This window comes from Mixia osmundae, assembly GCF_000708205.1.
Source record: "Mixia osmundae IAM 14324 unplaced genomic scaffold scaffold_1, whole genome shotgun sequence".
Lineage (NCBI taxonomy): Eukaryota > Fungi > Basidiomycota > Mixiomycetes > Mixiales > Mixiaceae > Mixia > Mixia osmundae.
Genome location: NW_014575563.1, coordinates 1,209,739 through 1,235,331, shown reverse-complemented (window position 1 = coordinate 1,235,331; position 25,593 = coordinate 1,209,739). Strand labels below are relative to the sequence as shown.

The 25,593-nt window shown below is 56.4% G+C and overlaps 13 protein-coding genes across 13 annotated transcripts; 7 read left to right on the top strand and 6 right to left on the bottom strand.

Moving 5' to 3' along the window:
- Positions 1–4: 4 nt before the first annotated feature.
- Positions 5–187, bottom strand: L969DRAFT_43612 (uncharacterized protein; the record flags this gene model as incomplete). The annotated part of the gene is made up of 1 exon (XM_014715538.1): positions 5–187. The coding sequence occupies one exon, from the start codon at positions 185–187 to the stop codon at positions 5–7; it is 183 nt and encodes a 60-aa protein (XP_014571024.1).
- Positions 188–364: 177 nt separating this feature from the next.
- L969DRAFT_14610 (uncharacterized protein) lies at positions 365–3,077 on the top strand (the record flags this gene model as incomplete). The annotated part of the gene is made up of 8 exons (XM_014714907.1): positions 365–1,426; positions 1,481–1,553; positions 1,603–1,669; positions 1,719–1,926; positions 1,979–1,999; positions 2,052–2,129; positions 2,178–2,643; positions 2,695–3,077. 8 exons carry the CDS (start codon positions 365–367, stop codon positions 3,075–3,077), a joined length of 2,358 nt encoding a protein of 785 aa, XP_014570393.1.
- Positions 3,078–3,186: 109 nt separating this feature from the next.
- L969DRAFT_91849 (uncharacterized protein) lies at positions 3,187–5,740 on the bottom strand (the record flags this gene model as incomplete). The annotated part of the gene is made up of 12 exons (XM_014715537.1): positions 3,187–3,351; positions 3,401–3,480; positions 3,529–3,660; positions 3,713–3,756; positions 3,807–3,868; positions 3,926–3,953; positions 4,006–4,154; positions 4,215–4,383; positions 4,440–4,634; positions 4,835–5,494; positions 5,550–5,670; positions 5,719–5,740. The coding sequence occupies 12 exons, from the start codon at positions 5,738–5,740 to the stop codon at positions 3,187–3,189; spliced, it is 1,827 nt and encodes a 608-aa protein (XP_014571023.1).
- Positions 5,741–6,754: 1,014 nt separating this feature from the next.
- Positions 6,755–7,424, top strand: L969DRAFT_84264 (uncharacterized protein). Its single transcript, XM_014715536.1, has one exon. It carries the CDS (start codon positions 6,985–6,987, stop codon positions 7,255–7,257), a length of 273 nt encoding a protein of 90 aa, XP_014571022.1. The 5' UTR covers positions 6,755–6,984; the 3' UTR covers positions 7,258–7,424.
- Positions 7,425–7,509: 85 nt separating this feature from the next.
- Positions 7,510–8,644, top strand: L969DRAFT_44391 (uncharacterized protein; the record flags this gene model as incomplete). The annotated part of the gene is made up of 5 exons (XM_014715535.1): positions 7,510–7,826; positions 7,883–7,975; positions 8,025–8,165; positions 8,218–8,289; positions 8,344–8,644. 5 exons carry the CDS (start codon positions 7,510–7,512, stop codon positions 8,642–8,644), a joined length of 924 nt encoding a protein of 307 aa, XP_014571021.1.
- Positions 8,645–8,652: 8 nt separating this feature from the next.
- Positions 8,653–11,412, bottom strand: L969DRAFT_91847 (uncharacterized protein; the record flags this gene model as incomplete). The annotated part of the gene is made up of 6 exons (XM_014715533.1): positions 8,653–8,787; positions 8,841–9,009; positions 9,060–9,360; positions 9,416–9,654; positions 9,705–9,760; positions 9,811–11,412. The coding sequence occupies 6 exons, from the start codon at positions 11,410–11,412 to the stop codon at positions 8,653–8,655; spliced, it is 2,502 nt and encodes an 833-aa protein (XP_014571019.1).
- A 167-nt stretch (positions 11,413–11,579) lies between these two features.
- L969DRAFT_14604 (uncharacterized protein) lies at positions 11,580–13,259 on the top strand (the record flags this gene model as incomplete). Its single annotated transcript, XM_014714906.1, has 3 exons — positions 11,580–11,963; positions 12,015–12,877; positions 12,926–13,259. The coding sequence occupies 3 exons, from the start codon at positions 11,580–11,582 to the stop codon at positions 13,257–13,259; spliced, it is 1,581 nt and encodes a 526-aa protein (XP_014570392.1).
- A 56-nt stretch (positions 13,260–13,315) lies between these two features.
- L969DRAFT_100884 (uncharacterized protein) lies at positions 13,316–18,058 on the bottom strand (the record flags this gene model as incomplete). Its single annotated transcript, XM_014715532.1, has 8 exons — positions 17,494–18,058; positions 14,931–17,434; positions 14,235–14,874; positions 14,134–14,186; positions 14,061–14,085; positions 13,858–14,012; positions 13,622–13,809; positions 13,316–13,571 (listed from the first exon to the last, which is right to left on the bottom strand). Exons 1-8 carry the CDS (start codon positions 18,011–18,013, stop codon positions 13,316–13,318), a joined length of 4,341 nt encoding a protein of 1,446 aa, XP_014571018.1. The 5' UTR covers positions 18,014–18,058.
- Positions 18,059–18,093: 35 nt separating this feature from the next.
- Positions 18,094–21,771, top strand: L969DRAFT_69424 (uncharacterized protein). The gene is made up of 4 exons (XM_014715531.1): positions 18,094–18,193; positions 18,261–18,658; positions 18,713–19,403; positions 19,459–21,771. Exons 1-4 carry the CDS (start codon positions 18,152–18,154, stop codon positions 21,361–21,363), a joined length of 3,036 nt encoding a protein of 1,011 aa, XP_014571017.1. The 5' UTR covers positions 18,094–18,151; the 3' UTR covers positions 21,364–21,771.
- On the top strand, positions 21,292–23,090 carry L969DRAFT_149293 (uncharacterized protein). Its single transcript, XM_014715529.1, has 3 exons — positions 21,292–21,658; positions 21,714–22,755; positions 22,812–23,090. The coding sequence occupies exons 1-2, from the start codon at positions 21,398–21,400 to the stop codon at positions 22,605–22,607; spliced, it is 1,155 nt and encodes a 384-aa protein (XP_014571015.1). The 5' UTR covers positions 21,292–21,397; the 3' UTR covers positions 22,608–22,755; positions 22,812–23,090.
- On the bottom strand, positions 22,619–22,967 carry L969DRAFT_43536 (uncharacterized protein; the record flags this gene model as incomplete). The annotated part of the gene is made up of 2 exons (XM_014715530.1): positions 22,619–22,732; positions 22,785–22,967. 2 exons carry the CDS (start codon positions 22,965–22,967, stop codon positions 22,619–22,621), a joined length of 297 nt encoding a protein of 98 aa, XP_014571016.1.
- A 106-nt stretch (positions 23,091–23,196) lies between the features above and the next one.
- On the top strand, positions 23,197–23,739 carry L969DRAFT_43972 (uncharacterized protein; the record flags this gene model as incomplete). Its single annotated transcript, XM_014715527.1, has 3 exons — positions 23,197–23,358; positions 23,416–23,517; positions 23,572–23,739. Coding segments are annotated over 3 exons (432 nt in total), but the record flags the coding sequence as incomplete, so codon positions are not given.
- Positions 23,740–23,836: 97 nt separating this feature from the next.
- On the bottom strand, positions 23,837–25,434 carry L969DRAFT_14600 (uncharacterized protein; the record flags this gene model as incomplete). Its single annotated transcript, XM_014714905.1, has 9 exons — positions 23,837–23,926; positions 23,979–24,086; positions 24,142–24,192; positions 24,242–24,377; positions 24,435–24,667; positions 24,725–24,915; positions 24,976–25,189; positions 25,246–25,305; positions 25,363–25,434. The coding sequence occupies 9 exons, from the start codon at positions 25,432–25,434 to the stop codon at positions 23,837–23,839; spliced, it is 1,155 nt and encodes a 384-aa protein (XP_014570391.1).
- Between the last annotated feature and the right edge of the window lie 159 nt (positions 25,435–25,593).

Here is a 25,593-nt window from a genome sequence, read left to right as displayed (position 1 = left end):
GGCTTCATCTGTTGTGTCCGCCTGATGCATCGATGTGCATCTGTCCGGCCTCTCGCGTTTCAACGATTTGGCCCGCTGGCTGTCTGGCTAGGCCCCTTCCCGACTTCGATCGGCTCGCGCTCGGGCCAGGCTGATATCGCGAGCGGTCTGTCCTGTCTGGTCTGCCAGCTGCCGTGTCAAGCAACATGCTCACCCTGGTCATCGCCTGAGTGTTCAATCGAGCTCGACATACAGCACGCACATGACGGCAGGACGCAAACAGCCACATGCAATATAAGACTCGGCTCTTTCTGTGATTGACGAAGGATGGGCGAACGGGCCACGCAGCCAGCAGACTAGCTGCTTCAACCATACACAACACATCATGGTCAGACACAATGATACGTCGACATCACTTCGGCGGCTGCTTTCAAGAACGCGAGATGACGGTTCCCGCACGTCGGCTAGTCAGGCTAGCGCCGAGTACCGTCAATCAGTGAGCTTCAGCTACACCCATGCGGCGGAAGAGCGCTCGCCCATGCCATCAGCAGCTTCGATGATGAGCTCGTCCGGCTCTAGCTCTCAGTCGACGCCCATAAGTACCGCTCCGGCGCCAGACGATAAGCAACCCTTTGTCGACGCCTTTAGGCCGTCTGAGCAGCCAAGTGGCAGCTACGGCATCGTCCGCAATCGCACGACCTATGACTACCCTCAGACGCCTTCAGACACGGATAGCAGCAAGTCACCCGAGCATGCATCTATCAATGAGATCCCTCACTTGCCCGAACTCGGCTCCTCGGCTGCAAGTCAATATGCAGTCTTTCCCCTTACGCCATCGTCTACGTCCACCCAAGAAAGCTCGCTAGACGGTATGGGCAGCAAATCGATGCATGACAGCGAAGCAGCCTCTGAGCCACCTGTCATAGAGACCATCTCGAGCTTTGCTGCCAAACGGAGTGCTCAGCACCTCGATCCCACAGCTGAGAGCCAGCGACTGGCCCGCTTGGGCTACACCGAGGAGCTCTCACGGAATCTTGATCTCTGGGCAGCGCTCAGCATGACGGTCTCTAACATGGGCTTTGTCTCTGGCGCATTCTTTGGTATCCTGACAACCGAGGACTACGGCGGCTCTAGCGCCCTGGCATTTGGCTTCCCTATCACTGGCATCTTCATGATTATAATGGCTGCCGTTGTAGCCGAACTCGCCGGGACCTATCCTGTCGCAGGGGCAATGTACAGCTGGACCTTTCTCCTCTGTCGTGCTTGCCCACCCCTTCGCGGCTCAGCTCGATATATCTCTTGGGTCACCGGCAGCTTCTTGCTTTGTGGTCACATCTTGACGCAAGTCTTGCTCAGCTGGCAATTTGCCGTCGCAATGCAGGGATGCGTCAGTATTATTTATACTAGCTATAGTCCCCGCGACTTCCACGCCCTCCTCATCGCTTATGTGCGTGCTGGGGCATTCATTGGCTCATGCCATATTGACCCGCACGATAAACAGGCACAAACTATGGTCATCTGCGCATTCATTAATCTCCCAGTCTCTCGTTCTGCTTGGTTCTGGAAGGTCGTCGGTCAGTTTGCCCGCAAGGCCGCTGGGATGCATCTAAACCACGATAATAGGACTCCAAATACTTGCTACTTGCTTCCTTGCCGTCATTTCTTTGCTTATCTACACCAGTCCGAAGCAGTAAGCATTCACTTTCGCAATCGCAAACACAGCCTGAGCCTGTCCATAGGTCGGCGTCTGAAGTTTTCTTTTCGTACAGCAACAATACGGGTTACAAGTCGGCTGGCGTCGTATATCTTCTCGGCTGGGTCTTGACTTGCATCACCACTGGCTTTGAGACTGCGCCTCACATGTCAGAAGAGACGAAAGTGCCTGCCAGAACGATCCCACGCGCTGTCTTTTGGTCAACCGTCATCTCATACGTTCTAGGATCACTGGTGAGCTCCGCGTCCATCAGTGCATGCCAAAACACTGAGATCTGCATGGCAGCTCACCTTGGTGGTGTTGAGCGTGCGTCTCTTCGCGCCGCGTTTATCGCTTGACTGATTCGCGCTTTCGACAGAGCGCGAGGAGATCTTCTGCTGGCCTGAAATCAGAGCCAAGGCCATATTTTGCGCCCGCTGAGATACTCTTCGAAAATGTCAGTCTATACGTCATCGGCGAGCAGACAGCTTACAGGCGCGCACAGCTTCGTCGGCCTCTGGCCCTTGCCATCCTCGTTATGGTGCTCGTTGCCATGCTGTGTCAAGGCGCTGCTCAGATGCTTGGCACTTCTCGATTCACATGGGCGCTTGCAAGAGATTCTGCGCTCCCATTCAGCTCTCATCTGAGACATGTCAGCTCGCACCATCGCTTGCCTCGACGAGCTATTCTGGTGGTCGCTACAGTGAATCTGATGGCACTGACGCTCATCATGATCAATAGCGACATAGTCACTTCTCTGTTCATACGTGGCGCCGGTTCAAGCACGTTCCTCGCCTACGCTGCGCCGATTGCGATACTCCTTATCTCCCCAGCTGGTGTCCTGGAGTCCGGCCGATACAAGATCTGGACGCTGCGCGGCTTTCGCAAGCCAATGGCGATCGTCTCTGTGCTGTTCGTAACATTGATACTGATCGTCATGTGCTTCCCGACAAGCCTACCTGTTACGTCGAGTAAGCCGCTTAGACGGTCTTCACATGGAATTCCCTAACCCTTGCGGACAGTCTCGTTATCTTATGCACCTATAGTGACCGGTTCAGTGCTGATTCTCGCTACGCTAACCTGGATCGTCTACGGCAATTCGCATTATGCTGGGCCGATCAAATCAGTGACCTTCTGGACGACTGGCGGTCAGGAAGTGGCGCTACCCAAGTCGGCGATCCATTCGACATCTCTACCAGGCGCTGGAATAACATCTACAGAGGTTCATGGCAAGACGGCGCATGTCTTCGACACGTCTACTGCGGGTCAGTCGGACATCGAAGATCAATGTGCAGACTCGATGGAAAGTCGATGGCAAGGCGGGGACGAATCCATGTTTCAGCTAGATACATTCGACGATGGCATCAGCCATACAGGCAGCCGCGATCCCGTTCTGCGCGCGTGACAGGTATGAATTTGGAGTATTGTAGTACAACCGAGTTGTTGCTTGTTTGCTATATAATCTGGAGACTATGGATAGAGACAGATGATTGCAATGCAATACGAAGGATGCTCTAATGCTTGCCCGTCCTAGCCGTGTCATAGTTCTCAACAAACCAGGACACGCTCTCTTTGAGAGCCTGTCTGAAAGGCGTAAATGTGAAGTCAGGCAAGGCTGTCATCAGCTTGGCGTTGCTGGCCGTCTTTTTGAACTGCCCGTCAGCTCGGGAGGTGTCAAACTGCAGCAAGGGACTCAGCAGATTGTTCAGACATGCTGCATTCACTGACCGAATAGTCGCCTTTGAAGTCCACAGCCTCGACGATCGAATCCGCCACTTCCTTGATCGAGACTTCCTCTGCCTCCCCGACTGCAGAAGAGATGAGCACACAGCTATTTTTCGCGTCGTGCAATTCACCGGAAAGGATGATGGGATCAATCGAATCGTATTCGCGCAGAACCCAGACGAAGAGCTTTGCGAGATCGCGCGAGAAGATGAACTGTCGCAGAGGCTTGCCGGTGCCCGCTACGACGAAAGGCGTCTTATTCTCTGTGTCGCCATGTCAGCATGGCTCAAGTTCGAGCAAGCGTGATCAAATTACTCTTGGCAAGCAGACATTTGTGCACGAGTCCCGGGATGACATGACTGCATCTTATGAGTCTGAAGGAAGCTTGCGATGCTGCTGAAGTACGTACCTGTCTTCGAGGTCATAATTGTCATAGGGTCCGAAGATATTGGTGGGGATGACCGAAGTGAACTGACAGTCAGTCATAGCTTTCAGCTTGGTCCACAGCAGCATGGCAGGGATGCTGACCCGACAGCCAAACTCTTCATTGTATGCACTAGCTGGACGGATTAGCGTGTGTGCGCAAGCTCATCAAGCGTGAGATTTACTGATTCTGTACGTCGACGAGGCGCTTGCCGTGCGCATATCCGAAATTGCTTTCATGTGGCGGGCCGTTGTGAACCATGGTCTCATCGATAGGATACGTCACCTTGTCCGGGAAGACGCAGGTCGATAGACAGGAAACGACTTTTGCCGCCTGTATGCAATGTAGCCAATGAGCCACGCGCGCTGACTATCGTACGCTGATGCTGCTTGCCTTGGCCTCGTACGCGCAATGCAGCACATTGTCGTTGATCAACAGATTGTCGCGCAGGAAGGTGAGCTTATAGGCCATGTTCTTGTAGAGGCCACCGACGAGCGCGGCCAGATGAATGACATGAGTCGGCTTGTACTTTTCGAAGATGGCCTTTGTCGCGGCGAAGTCTCTGACGGAGCAATCGATATGAGTCATGTTGCCCTCGAGACGATATCGCTGTCCTACCTCAGGTCACCATCTTTGCTGCTGAGAAAGATCCACTTCTCGTCTGCTGACTGTTTGCCGAAGCGCGATCCTACCGGTTCGTGTTCGACCACATATTTGATTGCTTGGCCGACCAGTCCCGTGCCACCAGTGACAAGAATGATCTGCTGAGTCGACATTGGAGAAGAAGTGACGAGCGACCTGCGCGTGGGACTTCTGCTGAGGTCTCCTTATTCGCTGAGCTCACGAGCGCTCGCCAGCTTGCCCTTCGTGGCGCGTCGCGTCTCCTTGTTAGCCTCGCGCCGCGCCAGCCAATGCGCTCAACAGACTTGTCGGACTCAGGGCAGCCAACACGGCCCTTTCAACGGTCAACGACGCGTCCTCATTGCGTTCAGCTACGGACGACAGAAGCACACCCGTACGAGCACTCGGAGGATCGCAGCGTCAAAGGCTGGCTCGACAGATACAAATGTGTCAGATACGCCCGGTGCAACGATTCCAAGTCCAGTCTCCAGCTGATTCCGGTCTTGAGAGTGGAGAAAGTGATGATGCGAGCTGATAGATGAGGGCAGCGAGCCTTTCTGGACATCAGCAGCGTGTTTCGCATTGTAAGATTCTCACCGGGCGAAAGGCGTCGCTGCAGCGTCTGACAGGTGCCTGCCGGGAGATTCTGTCTGTAGACTGAGGGCTTGCCTGAGCTCCAGAGAGACTTGGTACAGGCGTGATGCCTGTGTGCGCTAGTAGATAGCAACCTTGTGACCGGGCAAGCTCTGCCGCTGACTTGCTTGACTTGACAGGTCAGTGGAGCAGGCGCTAGTATGCAACCTGAAAGAAGTGCGAGAAGGTTCGGTTCGCTCATCGTCAACGAGCATGCTGACCCTTTCAGCGCCGCAGGCACGACATCTTGCTCGATGAGGATTTTTTCCGCTAAGCGCCTTGCGCCAGCGATGTAGGTGCGGGCCTGTGTCTGCGCCGCGCCACCGCATAGCCAGCACTTCGTCTCGAAGATCGTTGACAGCTGGCGTACTGTTCCGCGACCTATGGCAGTCGGGTCCAGTTTGCAAAGCTCGATAGGCCTGGCAAGAGAGAGATTGATATACATACGTACGCGATGACCGATTGATTGCGTACCTGCCTGTGAACTCTCGGTCAAGAGCTAGCCCCGATATCCGCTCAGAAAGCCTGCGAGTGGTCTCGACCTCTGCTAGTTGAACGCCAGGCTGGATCACTCGTGCATCCGAGCTGGCCTGGTCTGCGCTCAAGATGGCGCATGCGCACGCAAAGTATACCTACATCACACCGGCATCAGCACGCTCGTACATCTCACATGAACGCAACCCCTACGAACCGAGAAACCCTCTTCCGCATCCTGCCTTCACAGCGATCGCTTGCGATACGAGCAGCGGCATCATCATCGTATGCGCCAACAAGCGCTGTCTGTATGACAAGCGGCGCCAACAAGCTCTGTGCAGGCCGCTTGTCGTATAGACCCAGCGCTTGTTGGCGCATAGGGTGATTTTGTCGCTGCTCGCATGTTTGCAAATATAGCATGGACAGCCCTTATCGGTGGAGAGTCTTGTTTGGTCGTTCGTTCGATCCAAAGCAGCGAAAGGAGAGCTGTAGGACTGCGCATGTCGTCGCTACTCTTCAGACGTCACGGGAGAGAGCGTGCACGTCGTACACTGTGTAGAAGAGGGAGTGTAGGCTAGGGAGAGACAGAGGACTGGCACGCCACTCGTCGAGCGCAAGGCCGAAGTCAGACGCGACCGTGATAAAGTGTCGTGACAGTTTCTGCACTCGCTCGCTTCATCTGGCTCACCCCACCTGTCAGCATGCCTTCAAGCGGTCAAGATCCAGAGGCGGAGGCCCCACGCTTCGACACTGTCGAACAGATGGCCGAAGCCAATCGTGCCTATCACAAGGCCTACACCGCATACGACCGGATCAAGCCCCTTCAAAAAGCAGTAGAAACTGCGCACCACGAGCTTCCAGCTTCTCCAGCTTCTCCAGCTTCTCATCTTGCGCAGTTTCTACTGCTTTTTGAAGGGGCTTGATCCGGTCGTATGCGGTGTAGGCCTTGTGATAGGCACGATTGGCTCCGGCCATCCGTTCGACAGTGTCGAAGCGGGGGCCTTATCCTCTGCATCTTGACCGCTTGAAGGCATACTGACAGGTGTGGTGAGCCAGATGAAGCGAGTGCAGAAACTGTCACGACACTTTATCACGGTCGCGTCTGACTTCGGCCTTGCGCTCGACGAGTGGCGTGCCATGCCTCTGTCTCTCCCTAGCCTACACTCCCTCTTCTACACAGTCTATCACACAATGCATGAATTTACCAATAATGATATGATCAGACGTGGTTACACAGTGCTATGTGATGCAGGGAGTGATGCTCTGCGCGCAATCTTTCATGCCATAGGTGCAAGTCAATGTTGAGCAGTCGACCGCCGACGCATATCTCGAGCAAGGTGCCTGCGATTGCTATGCTGGCGGCAAGTCAGCGACGCCTGACTGCGCTGGGACTGTACCATCGCTCACGAGCACCAATGCAGATGTGACATGCTGCATGATCCAATTCGAGCACATTCATGTCCTTTGTGCAGCCGATACGATTCTAGAGCACTTGCTCTTGGCTGCGCTCAGTGCTCCGATCAAGAACACGTCGGTCTGCGGTAAAAGCAAGAGGCAGCGTTGCGCATTCGCTAGTAGAATTGAAGGTATTGAGGCTTCCTGTCGATGTAGATGCCCGCAGGACTATCATGCTGAGAGCCAGATGAGAAAGGACATGGAAGTGTGCACCAGACGCTGCCGAAGAACGCCCAAGCTGATTTGCCGCTGAGCTTCGCTGGCAGGCTGCAGGGTGACGCTTTGTCCGGGGACACGACTGCGCGCTCCGTCGCGGCAGCTGACGCGGACAGACATCCTAGGAAGGTCGAGACAGACGTGTAGTGTGCGGCATGCGGCGACACCGCAGGAGCATGAGTGAACAAGGGAGCGGGCGCAACGTTGACTTTGACCTTGACTTCGCCATCGCGTCATCATCGCGTCACAGGATCACAGGCAGGACACGCCAGCAGTTTTATCTAGCAGCATGACCGAAGCTGTCGCTCAGATAGCTTTCAAGAAGCGCTCACGACCGGCCCAGACGATCAAGAGACCTTCGCAGTCTGATGGGAATCATGACGGCCCGATCGCGGACGAGCAAGCTCATGAGCCAACCGACAATTTGGAGGACCTCTTGACGCTCAGGAAGCTCCGACAAGCTACACGTAAGGAGGGCATCGACCTCGAACGACTCAACAGCGGTGAAGCTCAGAGGCGCAAGAGGGCGAAGAGGACAGAGGGAGATACGAATGAGTATGGCCTGCAAAGCAAGGACAGGGTCAAGGACAAAGAAGATGATGACTAGTCGGTTAACCCTCGTCGTTCTCTATGCGAGGCACAGCTCAAGTCATGCTCGACAGTCTGCTCGACGACGAGGACCTCAAGACGCGGAGACTCGTCAAGTCTAACAATTTCACTCAGCAGACCAATACGCTCGACGTGGACAAGCACATGTACTCGGCTCGACTCTGCTCTCACCACCAGCGCTGATGAATGCCACAGGATGGCCTACATCGAAGCAGAGCTACGCAAACGCACGCAGAAGAACCCGGGACAGCTCGATGTCGAAGAAGAACTGGGCAAGCTCGACCCACACGACGAGCTGTACCAGGTCGCGGAGCGATATAGGGTCGCGAAGATGCCGTACGTTAGCGCGAGTACCCTCCCCTGCGCAGTACTGACATTGGACTCGCAGCGTACGCGAAGGCAACGAGACAACGTCGAGTGCCATGCTGACAGCCGTCCAAGAAGTCGATCTGGGCATCGAGTCGGTCGTCTCTCCATCGTTCATCTGCGCGAGCTGACTTCTGAGGCCATGCAGCGCACGTTTACGCAATATCGAAGAGACCGAAAAAGCAAAGCAGCGTCTGCGGGAGCTACAGAACGCGCCGCGGCCACCCAAGGAGGAGGAAGATTTCAACTATGCACGAGAGAGATTCTTCCGGGTCTCTGCCCAACGAGCCGACGAACAAGCACTCGTCGCCGCGCATCGTGAGGCAGAAGGCCTGCCGCCTCTCGAACTGGGCAAACAGAGCAATCGTCCGCTTGCTGCAACGGATGAAGAAGTCCTCGAGCGGTACCGCAAGCGGCAGAGGCAATTGCAGCAGCAACACAAGCGATGATGCATTGTTCAAGCGTCGAGATCGCTTGTGCCTACTACTGCCAGGCCTGCCAGGCCACCCACTGCGATCTGGGGCCGCGCCGGATGCCATGCGATCTCATAGATCGGTCCCTCGTGCTGAAAGTCCATCAGCAGCTTGCCATCCTACAGAGCCGCAACAGTCAGTGAAATGAAGTAGCAGACGAGCAACAACCTACTGCTACGCGCCAGATAGACATCAGGCCGTCGTTTGAAGCTGTCGCCAAATACGTGCCGTGGAAGGGCAGAAACGCGAGCGAATAGACAAAATCCGTGTGTCGCGATAGCCTGAAGATGCAAGTGCCTTTGTCGACATCCCACAGCCGCGTGTCGCCGTCGAAAGACCCGCTGCAAATGACATTAGCGCTTGCAGAGATATGCTGCGGTTGACGACGTACGATGCTAATATTCGTGTCGCGCCTGGCCGGGTGCCAGGATGCCATGCGAGCGTGTGCACTTCTCGCTCGTGGCCCTCGAGAATGAGACACCCATCTCGCCTATTGATGACGTTGTGCTCTTCGCTGTCGTCTAGCTCGTCCGTCGCATTACCGCCTATCCCGCGCATTGACCAGACGCGCACAGACTGGTCGTCTGATCCGCTCGCTAGCATTGTTCTTCCCGGATCGAATGATATTGTGTTGACCTCGTCTTGATGACCTTTGAATCGATGTACTGGCGACGACCGCCCAATCTTCAGTACTATTGCAATAGCCTAATCAGAAGTGCCTGTCAAGCTTAGAGGGAGAGGACGCGCTGTGAATAGTCTTGTCCATCGAGCCAGAGGCCATGACGGTATCGTCTAGCCAGTCGACATCGAGCACCGAATCCGCATGACTCTCCCATTGTTGTTTCACTCGCCCAGAACCGAGCTCCCACAGGCAGACTGAATGATCGAGGCTGCCGGTCAGTAGCATTGTGCCCGTCGAGTTCCAGCGCAGGCTATAGATCGTTTGCTGATGCATCGATAGTACGAGGTGCAGATCGCCCGACGGTCTATGCAATCGCATCAGTGACAGAATTGGCTCGAGGATGCGAACACATACGTCCATACGCGCGCTATGCCGTCTTCAGATCCTGTTGCAAAGAGCGTGCCGTCAGGCTGTACAGGCCGGTCAGCCACTGTGCCAGGCGCAGGCAGGACGGGCTCACATTCCATCGACAGGTAGGTACGTCGGCTTTCCGTTGCGCAGAGGCGTGCTTGCAGAGTACAGAGTCTTCAAGGGTTGCATTGGGTGTTGGTGCAGTGAGTGGGACATCCCATATCCGCGCTGTGGAGTCGTGTGACCCCGTCGCGAGCATCGAAGAGACTTTCGGGTTCCAAGAGCATGCCTGAACGGAGTTGCTGTGGCCTTTGAGCTTCATGACGTCTTGATGTGCGATCGTCTTCAGTAATGGCGCTGGCCGCTCATCTCGTGGCGCCGCCGCGAGAGCAGGCGCAGGGAGCGTGGTCGGCGCAGGTTCAGTCTTGATCGCTGATTGTGGCTCTACGTCTGAGATTGGCTTCACGGCTGGCTTGGCCTCGTCATTCGCTTCAGGTTTCCTTCGCGGAGGCGGCGGTATCGCCTTTGCCGCTTTCGCGGTCTTGCCTGGCCTGACTTTCGTGGTCGTAGTGGTAGTAGTGGTGACTGTCCGCACGACAGGCGATAGCGCGCGCACTTTTGGAACTGGCGGCGGTGGATCTTTTGAGGTCAGCGCATTCATGGAGATGGCCGGTGATTTGGACCGCTTCCTGGGTATAGCTGTCGCTTCTATTGGCGTTTCCAACAGAGGTGGGGTGGGAAGCGCAGGCTCCTCTGTCGCTACTTGCTCTCGGAGTAGTCCATCTTTGTGTGCGCTGATGGGGGCGACCGGATCTGCAGCACCCGGCGATGGGTCGTGAGCATTCGTGCTCCCATCGACTATAGCATTGCCTAGTTGGATGACAGGCTCTTCGTCCATCCGAACTCGCTTAGCAGCCGACGCTGCATCATCCTCGTTCTGCTGTGGTACTTCGCCTGGCTGCACAATATCGTGCGGCGCAGTGCTCATATCAGCGTCGCCGTCCGACGTGTTCTTTCGTTTGAGCGTCCTTTGGACGTCAGCCGATGTGTCTGATGTCGTTTCCGCGGGCATGCCGACAGGGAGACTAGACTCGTTGGGTTCTTCAGCAGGAACGAGGTCAGCAGTCGCCGGCCTTGGTGAGCTCTCGTCGAGAGCCATTGGCGCCGAGGGGTCGCCGGTCACCTGAGCAGCCGTCGAGTGAGGCAAGTCGGCTTTCACAGGCTGCTGGGTGAGATCAGACGCTGTCGTCTGGACTTCGACGTCTCTCCTGAGCCGTGTGTCGGTCTGAGAGGTGCCGTTGATGGCTTGCTGCGTCTTGAGCAGGCTGGGCAGTGGGAGAGCGTCAGGAATGTCGTACTGCACCAGTCTAGGCGGGTTCCGGCTCGTGTCGTCGCCCCTGAACCTCGCTTCTGCTTCCAAGTAGAGCAGAGCCTTGTGAAGCAGCCTGATCAGCCGGGCAGGCGGTACTTCGAGGTCGAGCATCTTTGAGTCGCTCAGACGGCTCTCGTGTAGAAAGGCGAACGAGGAATGCTTGAAGCCAGCTTCGGAGAGGTAGGTGAGGATGAGCAGGTTGATCTGCTCAGACGTCATGGGCGGTATACCGGGCTCCTCCCTCCCCTGCTCGCTCTCTCTTGGACGGGCCTCTTTTGGCTGGTCGTGTTTCGTGGATTCTGCGTCGACTGGCGAGTCTGTGCCGTTCAAATTTGACATGGTCGTCGTTCCTGACGTACTAGCCACGCCATGGCCGTTCATTGCGACCTGCGAGCCAGCAGACTTGGCTTGCTGCCGGCAAAAATGCTTGCTCTTGCACGGTCTATTTGAATGATCGTCATTTCAAGTAACCTTCCTCGTCGCTTCAAATTTCGTCAGAACAGCCAATGGGACGCAAGCGGGCAGCGTCGCCTGACGATTCCAGTCGGGGGAAGGCGCCCCTCAAGACCGACAAGGTCAACGGACAGGGTGAAGACGGTCCAGGGGAATTCGAAGATGCCTGGGAGGATGAGTACGAGGAAGAGGATGTCGTGTCGTCTGACGAGTTTGAAGGCCCAGACGAGGCTGAGAATGGACAGGCGACGGACGATGTCGTCAAGTCTGATGTAGCGCCGACTGCTGCGCAAGATGGCACAGACGAGCTCGAGGCGTATATCGGGCAAGTCGCCTTGGCAGACGATGAAGAGCTCGTGCCAGATCTTTCGTCCTATGTGCTCCTGCAACGTGCTAGCCTCTACTGGCCATGCTTGTCCTTCGACGTACTGCGAGATGTACGTCCCGCCATGCCCTCCCAGGCTCTCGCCGGCTGACTTTGATTGCAGGGAGACGGCGCGGAACGACGGAAAAGTCCATATTCAGCTTGTCTTGTCGCTGGCACTCAGGCTGCTTCCACCGAAGCCCAAGCCAACGAAGTCGTCCTCATGCGATGGGATAACATGGTCAGAGTGAAAAAGTCTGATCGTGAACTCGAGGATTCTGACGAAGATGAGAGCGACGACTCTGACGATGATGAGGACCGCGACGGAGCGGATGAGGAGGCCACCTTGACCTTCAAGAGTATACCACATACTGGCGGTGTCAACAGGATACGTGCAACACCGCTCAGGCTGCCCTACTCGACGCCTCCGCCCGAGTATCCGGAGCCTTACCATGTCGCGACTTGCTCAGACACGGGCAAAGTCCACATCTTTGACGTTGCGCCTCATCTCCAGTCGCTCGTCTCGCCTGCTTCCATTGATGGCACAAGCCTGAGCAAAGTGCCCCAGTTCACCCTCTCTGCGCATGGCCGGGCAGAGGGCTTTGCCCTTGATTGGGGTAATCCCATCGGCGCTTCGGCTACCTCTCAGCGACTCTTATCAGGCGACATCAACGCAAAGATCTTCCTCACGACGCTGTCGCCTTCTGGCTTCAGCGTATCTCCGCAGCCTTTCAGCTCACATACGTCCTCTATCGAAGATCTGCAATGGTCGCCATCTGAGCCGACTGTCTTCGCCTCCTGCTCAGCAGATCGCTCAGTGAGGATATGGGACATCCGGGTGAAGAACCGGCGATCCGTGCTCACTGTCGACGGTGCGCATGACGCCGACGTCAATGTCATGAGCTGGAATCGAGGCACAACCTACCTCATCGCAACGGGTGGTGATGAGGGTGGCCTCAAAGTCTGGGATCTGCGTCACATGAAAGGGTCAGTCTGTCATTCGTTGTGTCTCGTTCTGACTGACACTTGGCGCAGTGCCAGGGATAGCAAGCCTTCGCCCGTGGCCGCGTTTGATTGGCATCAGAAGCCAATCACTTCGATCGAATGGCACCCTACAGAAGACTCTTGTTTCGCTGCATCTTGTGCCGACGACTCTGTCACCCTGTGGGATCTGTCGGTCGAGCATGATGTCGACGAAATGGCAATTGGGCAGCCTATCGATTCGACACGCAAGGTGCCGGACCAGCTCCTGTTCGTGCATCAAGGTCAGAAGGAGATCAAAGAGGTCCATTGGCATCCTCAGATACCTGGCACACTCATCTCGACCGCACTGGACGGCTTCAATGTCATCAAGACAATCTCAGTCTGATCGGGTTGTGCTCGCGCATACTGTAGAGCTTTGCATGTTGTGCAATTCAGCAAACGTTACACAGAATTACGTCGCAAGCCTCGGCCACGACGTGCCGTCTCGGCCTTGGTCGTGGGAGACGCCTCTAGTCCATTGGGCAGGCGACCTTGCTGCGCCCACTTGTGTAGCATCGCCTCGGCTGCTACCGAGCCGGCCTGATAGATCTCATTGAAACGGCCGAACTGCATCGTACCATAGCCTTCCACGGGCATACGCATGTAGAACACGCCAGGCGTCGTTTTGGCTTCTTCCAGGGTTTTGACACTTGACACGCTGCATTCACAAGTCAGTCGGGTGACGGCAACAGAGCATCTTCGACATACTATGTCAGACGACTCTGGATCTCTGTGATGCTCGGAATATCCCGAGTCGCACTCCATGGGTTCCACCGATTGAGCAGGACCCACCAGCCAGAGACTGACTCGCCAAAGTTGCGCGGCGAAGTGTCGTCAATTGATCCAACGTCGCTTGCAAACACCTTGTCCACACCCATCGACAGCATCACAGATACCTGAGCTAGAGATAAGTAGAGGTAGGCTCGCGTGCCATATGTACGGACTGGTAAATTGTCGCAATAGCCTCCGTCGACGAGCATGTTGCCTTCGTCGCAGAGCGGTGGCAAGAGACCTGCGAGTGACATTGAGGCTCGAATATACCGCCATGCGTAGCCTGTCGTGTGCACGTCCATTCTACTATGCGTGATATTCGTCGTGTCTGTAGAGACTGATAAGCGCGAGAGATAACGGTCAGAGTAGAGCTTACTGCAGAAGAAGTTGATCCATAGGTCCTGCGTCACACATGAGCACAGATCACATAATCAGCGAATGGGACGCACTTCGATGTGATAGTCAAGCAACTCTTTATATACGCCTCGATTGAACTCGTGGCCTGGGAAGGAATTCAGCAAGTACCTCTCGGGCTCGAGAATCTACTGACCCGTCGTGTAGGCCACAAGGGGATACGTGACATCTGTGAGTATCCGCCATAGGGTGGACATGCGGCCCGAGAAACGCTTAGTCCGACCAAATGTCGACACGAGATCGCCGTTGCGAGCGTAGAGGCCGCCTATGAGGGAGCCTATGCTCGTACCACCAATAGCATCAATAGGGATATCGCGCTCTAGCAGTGCCTTTAGAACGCCTAGGTGGGAGATGCCTCTAGCACCTCCACCGCCGAGCACGACACCGACTGAACGCCCACAGAGACGTCTCGCTAACCTGCCGAAGTCGTTGAGAGACGCCATACGAGTCGGTGCATTGCGATCGTCCCGGCCACGATACTTCTCGAAGCGGTGTTGCACACGGGCTTTGAAATTGCGCAGGGCAAGCACGGGCTTAGCATCGTGACCAGGCCCTGACGGTGCTATAGGCAAGCCATGCATTTCGATGTGGTGATGCGCATGGATCCATGGCCTCGCCTTGAGCCATGGCCGCGTCGAGCCAGGCAGGACACTGCGCTCTGGATGTAAAATGATGAGCTCTTTTCGAGCGGTGGTCTTCATGCCGATAAGCAGGCGCTCGTATTCGCCGATTGATGGATCTGAGGCCCCGTTAGCAATCAGAAGGATGCAGTCAGCCTATGCAAGGCAGTCTGTGAGTCAGCACATTCAGTCGCTGAGACGCGTTCACGCACCTGACGGATGCACGTCTGCGTCCATGGCGAGCTGACGACTGTGTCAGCGACATACATGACGATGCGATATCGTTGCTCGGTATCTGCTAGCCAGCCGGCTAGCTTGAGTTTGCCCATCCGACTGAACGCGTGCCTGCCCATTGCTGCAGTGATGGTAGCTTGATTGAGGTAAGAAGTTGGTGCGCCAATATCACCCAGAGCTGCGCGTAGCTTGGCAGCAAATTCCGTAACGGGCACATGCTGGGTGACGGGTATGATGGCAACAGTCTTCAAATTTAGGTTATTTTTGCCCAAGCCAGGCGACTTGATGCTACGTGACTTTTCGTCTACTTCGCGCCTGACGCGAGCAGCAATCGTGCGCGTGATTTTGATTGTGGTGGAAGGATGCCGTACAGAGATGGCATTGAACAGTGTCATGGGCATGCGTGCAAGCTCCGTGTCCCGGATGGCGTGTAATGTAGATGGTCGGCGAGAGCCAGTGATGCAGTCGATTTCACCAACGCTCTCCCCCTGCCCGTACTCTCCGAGGATCTCCACGCCTCCTGCAGCCTTTTCTGCGATTGACCGCAATCGGCCTTGGATGACAATGAAGAATGAATCAGATCGATCGTGTTGACGGTAGATGACTTGTCCGGCATCCACTTGCATCCATTCGAGCGCGCTATCGATATGTAGCACGAGCGGAGATAGCAAGCCGCTCAGACGCTTGGCGAGCGTTAAGAGGACGATTGGCCTCCGGTCCATGATCCGCTCGAGCGCTTTGACAGGTAAGAATCCGACGTATGCGTCTGTCTTTGCTTTGATGTCCACATAGGACGGAAAGCCAGACAGGGATGAGAGATAGCCAGCGATACCACCAGGCTTGACTGTGAACAATGTTCGCAGCTTCTCTTCGCTTTTCAGCATAGCCTCGCCAGTTGAGCGCGGCGTGCTGCTGAAGTTCAGGCCCGGGCTATGAGCTGCCATTTCGTCTGATTCGGCGGGCATCGAGACATCTAGGATCCCGTCAATCACGTAGTACAGCCCTGCATTCTTGTCCCCGGCTTTGACGAGCGTGCTATCCTGTGGGAAAAACAGAATCTCGACTTCGTTCTCGAGATCTGGCAGGTTAGGCGTGCTGTAGCTCGAGGCGGTCATTGTCGATTCATCGTCGCGGCCGTGCTGTCCGAGCATTCCCAAGGATCCAAATGAAGAGTTGAACACTGCTCTTTGAAAAGGCGCCTCGTGAGGGCCAACCATGGGCGAGGCTTCAACAGAAGGTGCCACACTAGCGGATGACTGCACCAGGCCAATCGACTTTGATATCGAATCCATGACCGCCTTCCGCAGATCAAACTCTTGGGCTGCACCCAGATTGAAAGAAAAGGAGCGACTGGCTTGAGGTGGAGGCATCTTTGTAGATGAGCTTGATGTCCTTCGATGTCGACTTGGTAGTGGCCCATTCTCATTAGTCGTGAATGATTCTGGCTCGTCAGTAATGTTGGCCATGCTGAGTATATCGCCCGCTTTCTTCACGCGTGAGTAGCTGAGACCCCCACTCGAGGGAAACGAAGGCTTGCGATAGGTCAGCTTGACACCCTCGCTGGGCTGCTCCCCAGGTGGCGATCCGAGCATGTAGTCCATGCGAGGACCAGCGCTTGGCGTTGGCAGACCGAGCGCAAAGTAATCTAGTTGCTGTTCGGGCTGACCGAGGTCTATATCTTCGGTGTCTGGTAAAAAGCGCTGCCGCAGATGCTGCAGGCCGCCAGATTCGTAGAATGCTCGCGGTAAAGGGTAGCAGGCCAGCGCATTGATGGCCTTCTCGGTCCTGACGACTTCTGAAGTTAAGCCGAGATACTTGTGCGAAGTGAGAAAAGTGACACGCTGAAGTCGAGTGAGGATCACTTGAACAATGTGGGCAGAAGCGTTAGGGAATCGCTTCGTGAGCTTCTTGAAAGCATCTGCAGGTATCACTGCGAGCGTTGTGTCTACTTTGGCTCGCGCTATAGTAGACTCTCGCGGCGGGGTGCGTATCCCAGGTGTGTCTGGTAGAGTCGGCTGATCAAGCAGAGGCGAGGGCGGGATGTCCTTGATTGTAACGCCGGACCTTGGCGGGCGCCCACTGCCAGGTCCTTCGTTATCGTCGTCGTCGTCTGCGGTGTCGCTCTCATCCGCAATGGCTGAGGATTCGCTAGCTTGCGATGATGAGCGTAATCGACTGGCTCGACGATGAGCGCTTGAGCTCCTGCGATGATGCCGACTCGAACCTGGGGACTCGTCAAGTCTGAGACTTGACACGTCTGCGTCCCTCGAAGTGCTCTTGCTCCGCCTGTTCGAAGGAGGCGGAATCCCGTTACCGGGCGAGAGCATGTCATCCTCCTCATATCGCAGCTGAACATCCTCTGTGAACAAACTGAGAATCGTAAAGAGGCTGCTGAGTGTGCCACCGTTCTCGACCTCGTTGAGAAGCTGAAAGCCATTGTCGTCCTCATCGTCATACGCGTCGTGCGCGCGATATCGAGCAGCTGTAGCACGGTCCGCGTAGGATCAGCTTGAGTGGTCAGTCAGCGTTGGACAGACTGACATGGGTCGGTCTGAGCATAGACCTGCATGACACCGTCGATGACAATGTAGAAACTCTTGTCGGAATCAAGCGAGAGCGTGTCGCCCGCAACGAGCCTGCGCGTTTGGAGATGTCTCGCCAGCTCATGGAAGACAGGCTTCTCCAGGAAGCCAAAGATGCGAATGGCCGAGAGAAACTCGTCGAGGTAGTTCTTGAAGCCACTCTCGGCTTGCTCGGTTGCGACATCTGGATGCAAGTCGAAGCCGTCATCTCGGGTCAAGGGAGCCTCTCTGAGCTTGGTGTAGCGGTTGAGGTACTTGTACTTGACGTAGAAGGACAGCAGAGTCAATGACAAGAAGATGAGCATGACAAGCTTGGCAAAGTCGAACTCGAGAGTGACCACCGTGCCCCAATGGACAGTCGCAAAGATCGTTCTCGGCAGCCTGATGGTCGCCAGATGGAGGAGCCAGACGATGGCGCTAGACAGCCACTGGACGATACTCCACGCCATACGCTGCTGCTCGCCGTCTGGCTCGTCCATGCTTGCTGCCGGCAGCTGGGGAAGGGTCACTCTTTTGACGTTGGCTGTCGACTTTGTTCGTCGCGAGTGTCGCGCGCACTCTCAAAGGCAACCTCATCGGCTCAGCGACTCATCAGCCAGCGACAGCGTGTACAGCACATGGACGACAGAGCGCAAAAGGCAGCTCGAGCACGGGAGCGGGTCAGTCTGAGCTCGAAGCGCTCGTCATATCCAAGCGCGGCAGCTGATGTAACGTGACAATGGACAGCTCAAGCAATTCCAAAAGAAGCAGCTCGGCGCAGGTGTCTCCAGTGGTGGTGCTCCCGAAAACTCCGGAGCATCTACTGTCAGTGCTCATGCTCCAAGTAGCGCGACCTCCAGTCCTCGTCTGCCTAGCTCGCCTCTCTCTGACAACGCGCCAACCACTTTGAGCAGTCTAGGCGGTGCCTTACAGAGACCGTCCTCCTCTTCAAGCCTGCGCGAGCATGCACCCAACGTCAACAGATCGTCGAGTACCGGGCCACGATCGCCTACGCCTTCACGCCAGCTCGGCGCCTCGCTGTCGCCGCCTCAGCGAAAGAGCACAATTCCCGCGCAGCTTGACCTCGACGGCCTAGTCAGGCATTCCATCTCGTCAAGAGGCTCAGAACTTGCATTAGCCCAGAGGTGCGCTCCAATCTGCGCGCTCTTACGCCGAGCTGACTGTTTGACACTCGACAGTCCCCCATTGGTGTCGCCCGTTGGCTCGGCAACCTCTCACAGCTTACTGCCAGTCCGACCGCAAACGCCAATTAGATCAGCCTCTGCTCTGTTTGGCTCGCCGACGCAGCCTGTCTACGAAGAGCACGATATCGTCGCGCCTGTACATAGCGGCCAGTCCGGCTTGCCGCCCGCCTCGCCTGTACATAGTCAAGCCATAGAACCTTCAGCGAGCGCACCACCCAGGACACCTCCGCTTGCGCAGCCGATTGCACGACAAGCATCAGTCGCATCGCTGATCAGCTCGCCTCTCGCCGCTTCGCCATCTCGCTCTTCGCGCAATGCCGCCTCGAGAGCGCCCATGCACCGTCACCACGCAAGCACCAGCACAGCAGGACTCGAAGAGCGCGCAAAGTTTGATACAGAGGTGCAGACGATGCTCGAAAGCTCACGACAGACGCTCTCCTCGCTCGGCCAGGAGCAATCAAGTCTACTGGCGCAGGTGTCCGAGCTCAAGGCCAAGGAAGATGCGCTCGCCCGGCTCAACGAGCAGCAAGCGAGGACAACTGAGCAGCTAGCAGATGCCAGAACCCGCTCTGGTGAGCTGCTGAAGGAGCTTGCTTCAGTCAGGGAAGAGCTTGCTCGAGCGAAGTCCTGGATAGCGGACGTCGAAAGCCAGCTCACTGGCGCAGCGGATGAGCTGCAAGCCACTGTACGTCCACCGGGTGCTGCTGTCGCTATCAGCTGACCTTTGCGTGCGTGCGTAGGTCCTTCAGAGAGATCAACACATGCGCGAGCTCGCACAACTGCGTAAGACTCACGAGCTGCATCTGGCTCGGTACGCCGATCTGCAGCTGCAGCTCACCGGCCATAGCGAGAACTCGAGCGAGCTAGAGCAGCAGCTTTCATCGGAGCGGACTGCTCTGACCGCTCTGCGACAGGATCTACGAAAATCCGAATCGCGTCTGCAAGAGCTGGTAGCGAGCCAGGCAAAGTCCGATGCAGAGGGTGATCAACAACGGAGGCAGCTGCAGGAAGTCCAATCTCTACGCGAACAGGAAGCAGACAAGGCTCGCAAAGCTCAGTATGCGACTGAAGATACCCAGAAGCAACATCGTGCTGCATTGCAGAAAGTCCATGAGCTTGAGCAGCAGCTGAACATAGCCCATGGCTCTGCTTCGGCTCGTGTCACAGAGCTCGAGACCGACCTTTCGAGCCATCGCGATCGACTGGCCAAGGCGCAAAGTGACCATGCAGCAGCTGACGAACGAGCAAAGACTCTCGAAGTTCACAAAGCTCGTTTATCGCAAGAGTACGAAGAGCAGAACACAGCGTCCCAAGAGCGTCTGAAAGCCGTAGAACAGCGAGCTACAGCGCTGCAAGCGAGCTTAGAAGAAGTAATAAGCAAAGCCGAGGCTCAAGCGAGTGAGCTCGCTGGGCTGACACAGCAATTGGCGCAGGCCAGCACAAGAGATGCGGCGCATGCAGAGCTACGGCAACGAGAGGCAACGCTGCTGCAGGACTTGGAAGCCTCTCGTACAGAGCTAGCTACAGCTCGAGCGGCGACGAGCGCGACACAGCAGTCTCTGCAGTCGCGACTCGATACCGCCACAGCCGAGCTTGCCGAGGCCAGAGCAGATCTAGCGCAAGCCCAAGCGCGTTCGGCAGAAAAGGAGATTGCTCTGAACGCCGCGCTGGAGCGTATGCAGGCTACCGAGGCAGCCGAAGCAGAGCTAGCCAAAGCGCGAACAGAGTTGCAGACCTTGCAAAGCTCTATGATCACGGCTACGGAAGCAGCTGCCAAGGCCATGGCTCAACAAGACTCGACCGAGCGAGAGCTCACTAGCTTTAGGCAGCGGCTTGCAGAAAGCGAGGCTCTCGTTGCTTCGATCGACAGCATGCGTGTAGCGCTAGACGCGGCAGAGAACAAGCAGACTACCTCGGAGCAGACGCTAGCAGAACTTCGCGCCCAGATGGAGGAGCAAGAAGTACAGAGTAAACAGCTAGCAAGCAGCCTGCAGGAAACGTCTGCAGCATCGCAAGAGCGTCAGCGTGAGCTTGAGGCAGCCCGAGAGGAGATCAAGCTTCTCAGAGAGCAGTCCTTGGCTTCTCAGGCTGCCAAGACGGCGCAAGAGTCGAATGGCGATGCCAGCTCGACTTCTGTCGATCAACGTGTTGAGGAGCTCGAGCAAGAGCTTCATCGCGAGAGCGATCTGCGTAACCGCATGGAGCGCCAGAACATTGAGCTGCGTGATCGCATCGCAGCACTGGCAAATCTGCTCCAGAGCACGCCTGCTGGATCGCCGCCAGCACTGGGGCGAAGTCGAGGATTTGCAAGTCCGTCTGCCAGCGCGGTCTCGCAGGATCTGTCCTCAGATTCGCCGCTAGCGCGCGTCAACGGGGGCTCGCATCGACGTTCGGCTTCGGCCATGCCATCCCTGAGAGATGCGCAGACCTCAACGCGAGAACGCCTGCTGCACGACTCTGCACTTGACCGAGCGGCGAAGATCTCTGCCTCTACGCGACATCAACGGCGGCAGAGCTTGACTATGCTGCAGAGCAGACTAGAAGATCCACGTACGGTCAAGCATACGCACGGAGCTGCGATGCAGCCTGTGGACGACGTCATCTGGTGCGGCGTACATTGTACGGGTGACCTCATCGTCATCTGATGATTGCACGCGTCTCTCTTGCTCGCGAGATACAATGTCATTGAACCGGCTACGCACGCTCGTGTCGGGTCAGAAGGCTCGACTCGTGCAAGATGGCTATGATCTGGATCTGTGTCAGCTCGAGCCCAATCTGTTCATCATGGGCTACCCTGCGACCGGCTCTGAATCACTGTACCGTAATGATCGCACGCAAGTCAAGCGCTGGCTGCTAGAGAAGCAGCGGCCGTTCCTCGTCATCAATCTGTGTCCACGATGCGAGAATGCATACCCTTCGGATGCATTCGAGCCAGGACAGGTCAGTTCAGGCTGAGTATGCGGCAGAGGTGGTCGATGACGTCTATGCCAAGTAGATCCTTCGCTGTCCGTTTCCAGATCATCATCCACCGTTGCTCAGTCAATACAAGCTCGTCACAGAGCGCATGCGCGATTTCTATGCAGAGCAGCCACAAGGCTTCGTGGTGATACACTGCAAAGCGGGCAAGGGACGTAGCGGCAGCATGGCATGCGCCTTTCTCATTTTGCGCGAGTTGCTCAAGCCGGGATCGGCATGCGAGAGCATACCGCCCAAGCTACACGACGCTGCGGAGCAGAGCGTGCAGTCTATCCTGGACTATCACACCTCAAGGAGGATGAGAGCTGACGCGAAAGCATTGGGTGTTTCCATTCCCTCTCAGCAGCGCTTCTTGCGCTATTGGGCCCGTTTATGCATCAGCAACGAAGCCAAAGAGCCTGTCATGTCGCATCGTCGTGTCAAGATGGAGAGCGTGGTCCTGAACTTCAAAAGTGACGCTGGCAAGCTGGCAGAACTTGGCAGAAAGCATCTGTCGGTCACACTGCAGACATGGACAGATGCTGCATTCGATTATGCGTCATATGCGGCCGCCGAGCCGGGCAAGAGACACGACGACTGGCCAGACGAGATGACTATGCTACAATCTGTCGCGGCCGACTTTGTCGAGCAGCCAATGAGCGACCACGACAAGCTGCTCGTGCCCAAGAGGGCAGTTGACATCGACGCGGACCGGCCGGTGCAAGTCAAGCTAGTGATGAGTTCGGAGCGATCCACAAAGCTGATTCACTTCTCTGACGTGCTATCGCTTGGCTACGTCTGGTTCATCCCGTCGTACGCTGCCAACCTTGTCGCTGGCGAGTCAACAGAGGTCAGGTTTGGTCTGAAAGAGATTGACTTTGCCAAGAAGCAAACGGGTCTTGTGTCGCTTTCTGTCTGGCTTGTACTGTTGTAGATGGTCGCGCATCACGTGTATGTCTTGATATCAACCTTGTCAGCCAGGAGCTCGTCGACCGGCAGACCGGCAGTCGTCGCGGGTAGCTCGTGAAAGCGTTCGGCAGCAGCAGATAGGTCGCCAAGCTGGAGTGCGCATCAGCCAGGGACCAGAAAAGCGCGTGTCAGCCAGGCACACCTTGTCCATCAGTGCTTCGAGGCGGACCTTGCGCTCGTGAAAGTCGGCACGGAGCTGGTCATCCCCTTTGTCTTCGAGCATGCCGTCCTTCTGGGCGTCTCGGTCGAGCCTGACGTGTTCCTCAAAGATCTCATCTTGCATCGCCTGGATCCGCTTGAGCTCGCGCAAGACCTCGCTTGACATGGCTGACGAGGAGACGCTGTCGAAGGATGTTCTCTTGCTTTGTGATCGAGCCGTGACCGTTGGACTGAGTGCGTGATGAGCTGGTAGGGCGTGGCCACAGCGAGACTGTTGGCGCAAATCGCCGCCGCGTACGCGTTCGACGTCGAGCTGAGCGGGGGGAGAGGTCAAGGCTTTACAAGATGGCAGGTCGACGGGCGCTCATGACAGGGCGAGAGCTGACCGCACGAAGCAGGCTTCCTATGCGATCGTGCCAGGGCCCTCGACGAGCACGAACAAGAAGACGCCATCGACGCTGAATGGCTACGGCTTGCATGACGATCTCAGGTTCGGTCAACGCAGTCTTGCAGCGCAAGCCGAGTCTTCTCACCCTCTCGAGCGTCATCTCGACAATGTGAGAGGGCATGGCCTCGTCGGTCTCGCCGTGCTGACGCCAGCCTTCCTTGTGCAGTACGATGACACGCAGGATGCGCTCAAGATGACCCTCCAACGCAACCTCTACGGCCTTCATGCTCCGGTCAGACAGATGATGGAGCGAGACCTCGCTTCTCAAGTGAGCTGGTGCGCCGCTCGGGACCGTTCGCAGCTGATCAGACGGGTGTGGCAGAATCCTCATTTTCCCGGAATGGGCAAGAGCCTGAGCCAGCTACACCTCGATGTGCTGAGAGGGATGGACGAGCTTGCAAGCATGGCAAACGTCTCACAGGTCGCTTCGGACTCTGCTGCTGTCGTACTCGATCAGCACACCGCCATGGAACGGCAACGAGGTCTATGAGACTCAAATGCATCAATCCATGTTGTCTGACGCGGCGATCAGCCTCGGCGACTGTACTGCTGCGCTTGCATAGATGCATCCATCATCATGCGTCTCTCTATAGCTGCTTGATGACAGCAAACGTGAGATCAGACGTCGAGTTCTTGCCGCCCATGTCCGGCGTTCTCGTTCGCCCGTCCGAGATGACCTAAGGGGGGGTCGGCATCAATACCTATCGACAGCGGTGAGAGCAGACACACCTTGTAGACCGAGTTGGCAATCTGATTGGCGTGGTGGTCTAAGCCGAGATGACGGAGCATCATCGAGGCCGACAGGATCATCGCCACTGGATTGGCAGAGTCCTTACCCTGTCAGTCCAGTCAGGACCGTCAGCCTGAGCTGTCAGAAGCACTCTCGGCTGACCATGATATCCTTCGCAACGTGACGGCAGCCGGGCTCGAAGAGAGCAAATTCCTGCCAAGCATGATCAGCTGGAACGACAAGGTAGATTGGCTGATCTCACTCTCCCAATGTTGGCGCCTGGCACGATGCCCGGTCCGCCCACGAGACCTGCGCCAATGTTGGAGATGATGGACCCGTACAAGTTCGGCATGACCATGACATCGAATTGTTGAGGCCGCGCGACGAGCTGCATGGAGCTGAGCGCCGTTGATCACGTCAGTACATCAAGGGAGCATCATCAGAGCGCGCCTCACGTATTGTCCACGATCATATCGTTAAAGGTGATGCCAGATTCCTTGTACTCTTCGGCGACCTTGCGGCAGGTATTGAGGAAGAGGCCGTCGCCGAGCTTCATGATGTTGGCCTTGTGGACGCAAGTGACATGCTTGCGGCCGTTCTTGAGCGCAAAGTCGAAGGCAAACTTGGCGATGCGCTCAGATTTCGCTCGTGTCATGATCTTGAGCGACTCGACAACGCCGGGATAGGCCTATCGTGACAGTCGCGTTGGTCAGATCGGCCGCGGCGAGTAGAGCTCGAGACCTACAGAGTGTTCCAGGCCAGCATATTCGCCCTCTGTGTTCTCGCGGATGATGGCAAAGTCGACGTCCTTGTGTCGGGTCGGGTATCCTGGGACAGACTTGCAGAGCGAGACAGAGGCGTAGATGTCGAGTTGTTGGCGCATGGCGACGTTCCAGGAGGTGTGCCCCGATCGTTCGACGGGCGTATATAGCACGCCTGCGGAGCATGACATGTCAGTGACCCCACACGTGGGACGTGCAAGAGGGAGGGCTTCACCTTTGAGGCCGACCTTGTTGCGCTTGAGCGAGTCCATACTCTTTTTGAACTCTGCCTGGTCTGCCGAGGTCTCGCCGGAGATCTTGAACTCCTCAAACTCGACGGGCACGTTGGCGTGCTCGAAGATCTCCTTGACCGAGCTCGTGATCTCTTTGCCGACTCCGTCGCCAGGAATGAGCGTCACCGTGTAGACACCTCCATATTTTGTCGGGGCCTGTCCGACCGAGCCGACTTTCAGCTGTGCGGGATGCGAGCGGTCCATCTACTGACCCTCGCTGTGATCTTGGGGACGTTGATGCCGAGGGAGGTGGCATGTCTGATGCTGCCCGTCTGCAATCGCTCCTATCTCAGCGTTTGCGCTCGTCTCTGAGCATGCGCTGGACGGACTTGGCTGAGAGCTACAGGTCGAGCACTCCTCGAGGAAGCGAGCACGCTCCTTGCCGCTTGCCCTGTCGCCATCTGCGAGGTGCGGTCTATCGAGGGACAACGCTGGAGGGACGAACGGCGACGAGGGGAGAGAGGAGAAGTACGGAAGTGGCGTCGATAGATTATCGCCTCTCTCTCTGCCTGCCAGCTGCCGAAAGGAGAGAGCCACTCCTTCTCTCAGCCCGTGCGTGG

What these genes read in the sequence shown, in the direction of transcription:
- L969DRAFT_149293 (XM_014715529.1), top strand. Translation starts at nt 21,398, where the DNA reads ATGTCATTGAACCGGCTACGCACGCTCGTGTCGGGTCAGAAGGCTCGA. An exon ending in ATGCATTCGAGCCAGGACAG is followed by an intron (nt 21,659 to 21,713) that starts GTCAGTTCAGGC and finishes TATGCCAAGTAG; the next exon opens with ATCCTTCGCTGTCCGTTTCC.
- L969DRAFT_84264 (XM_014715536.1), top strand. Translation starts at nt 6,985, where the DNA reads ATGATCCAATTCGAGCACATTCATGTCCTTTGTGCAGCCGATACGATT.
- L969DRAFT_69424 (XM_014715531.1), top strand. Translation starts at nt 18,152, where the DNA reads ATGGACGACAGAGCGCAAAAGGCAGCTCGAGCACGGGAGCGG. An exon ending in CAGCTCGAGCACGGGAGCGG is followed by an intron (nt 18,194 to 18,260) that starts GTCAGTCTGAGC and finishes GACAATGGACAG; the next exon opens with CTCAAGCAATTCCAAAAGAA. An exon ending in CGGATGAGCTGCAAGCCACT is followed by an intron (nt 19,404 to 19,458) that starts GTACGTCCACCG and finishes GTGCGTGCGTAG; the next exon opens with GTCCTTCAGAGAGATCAACA.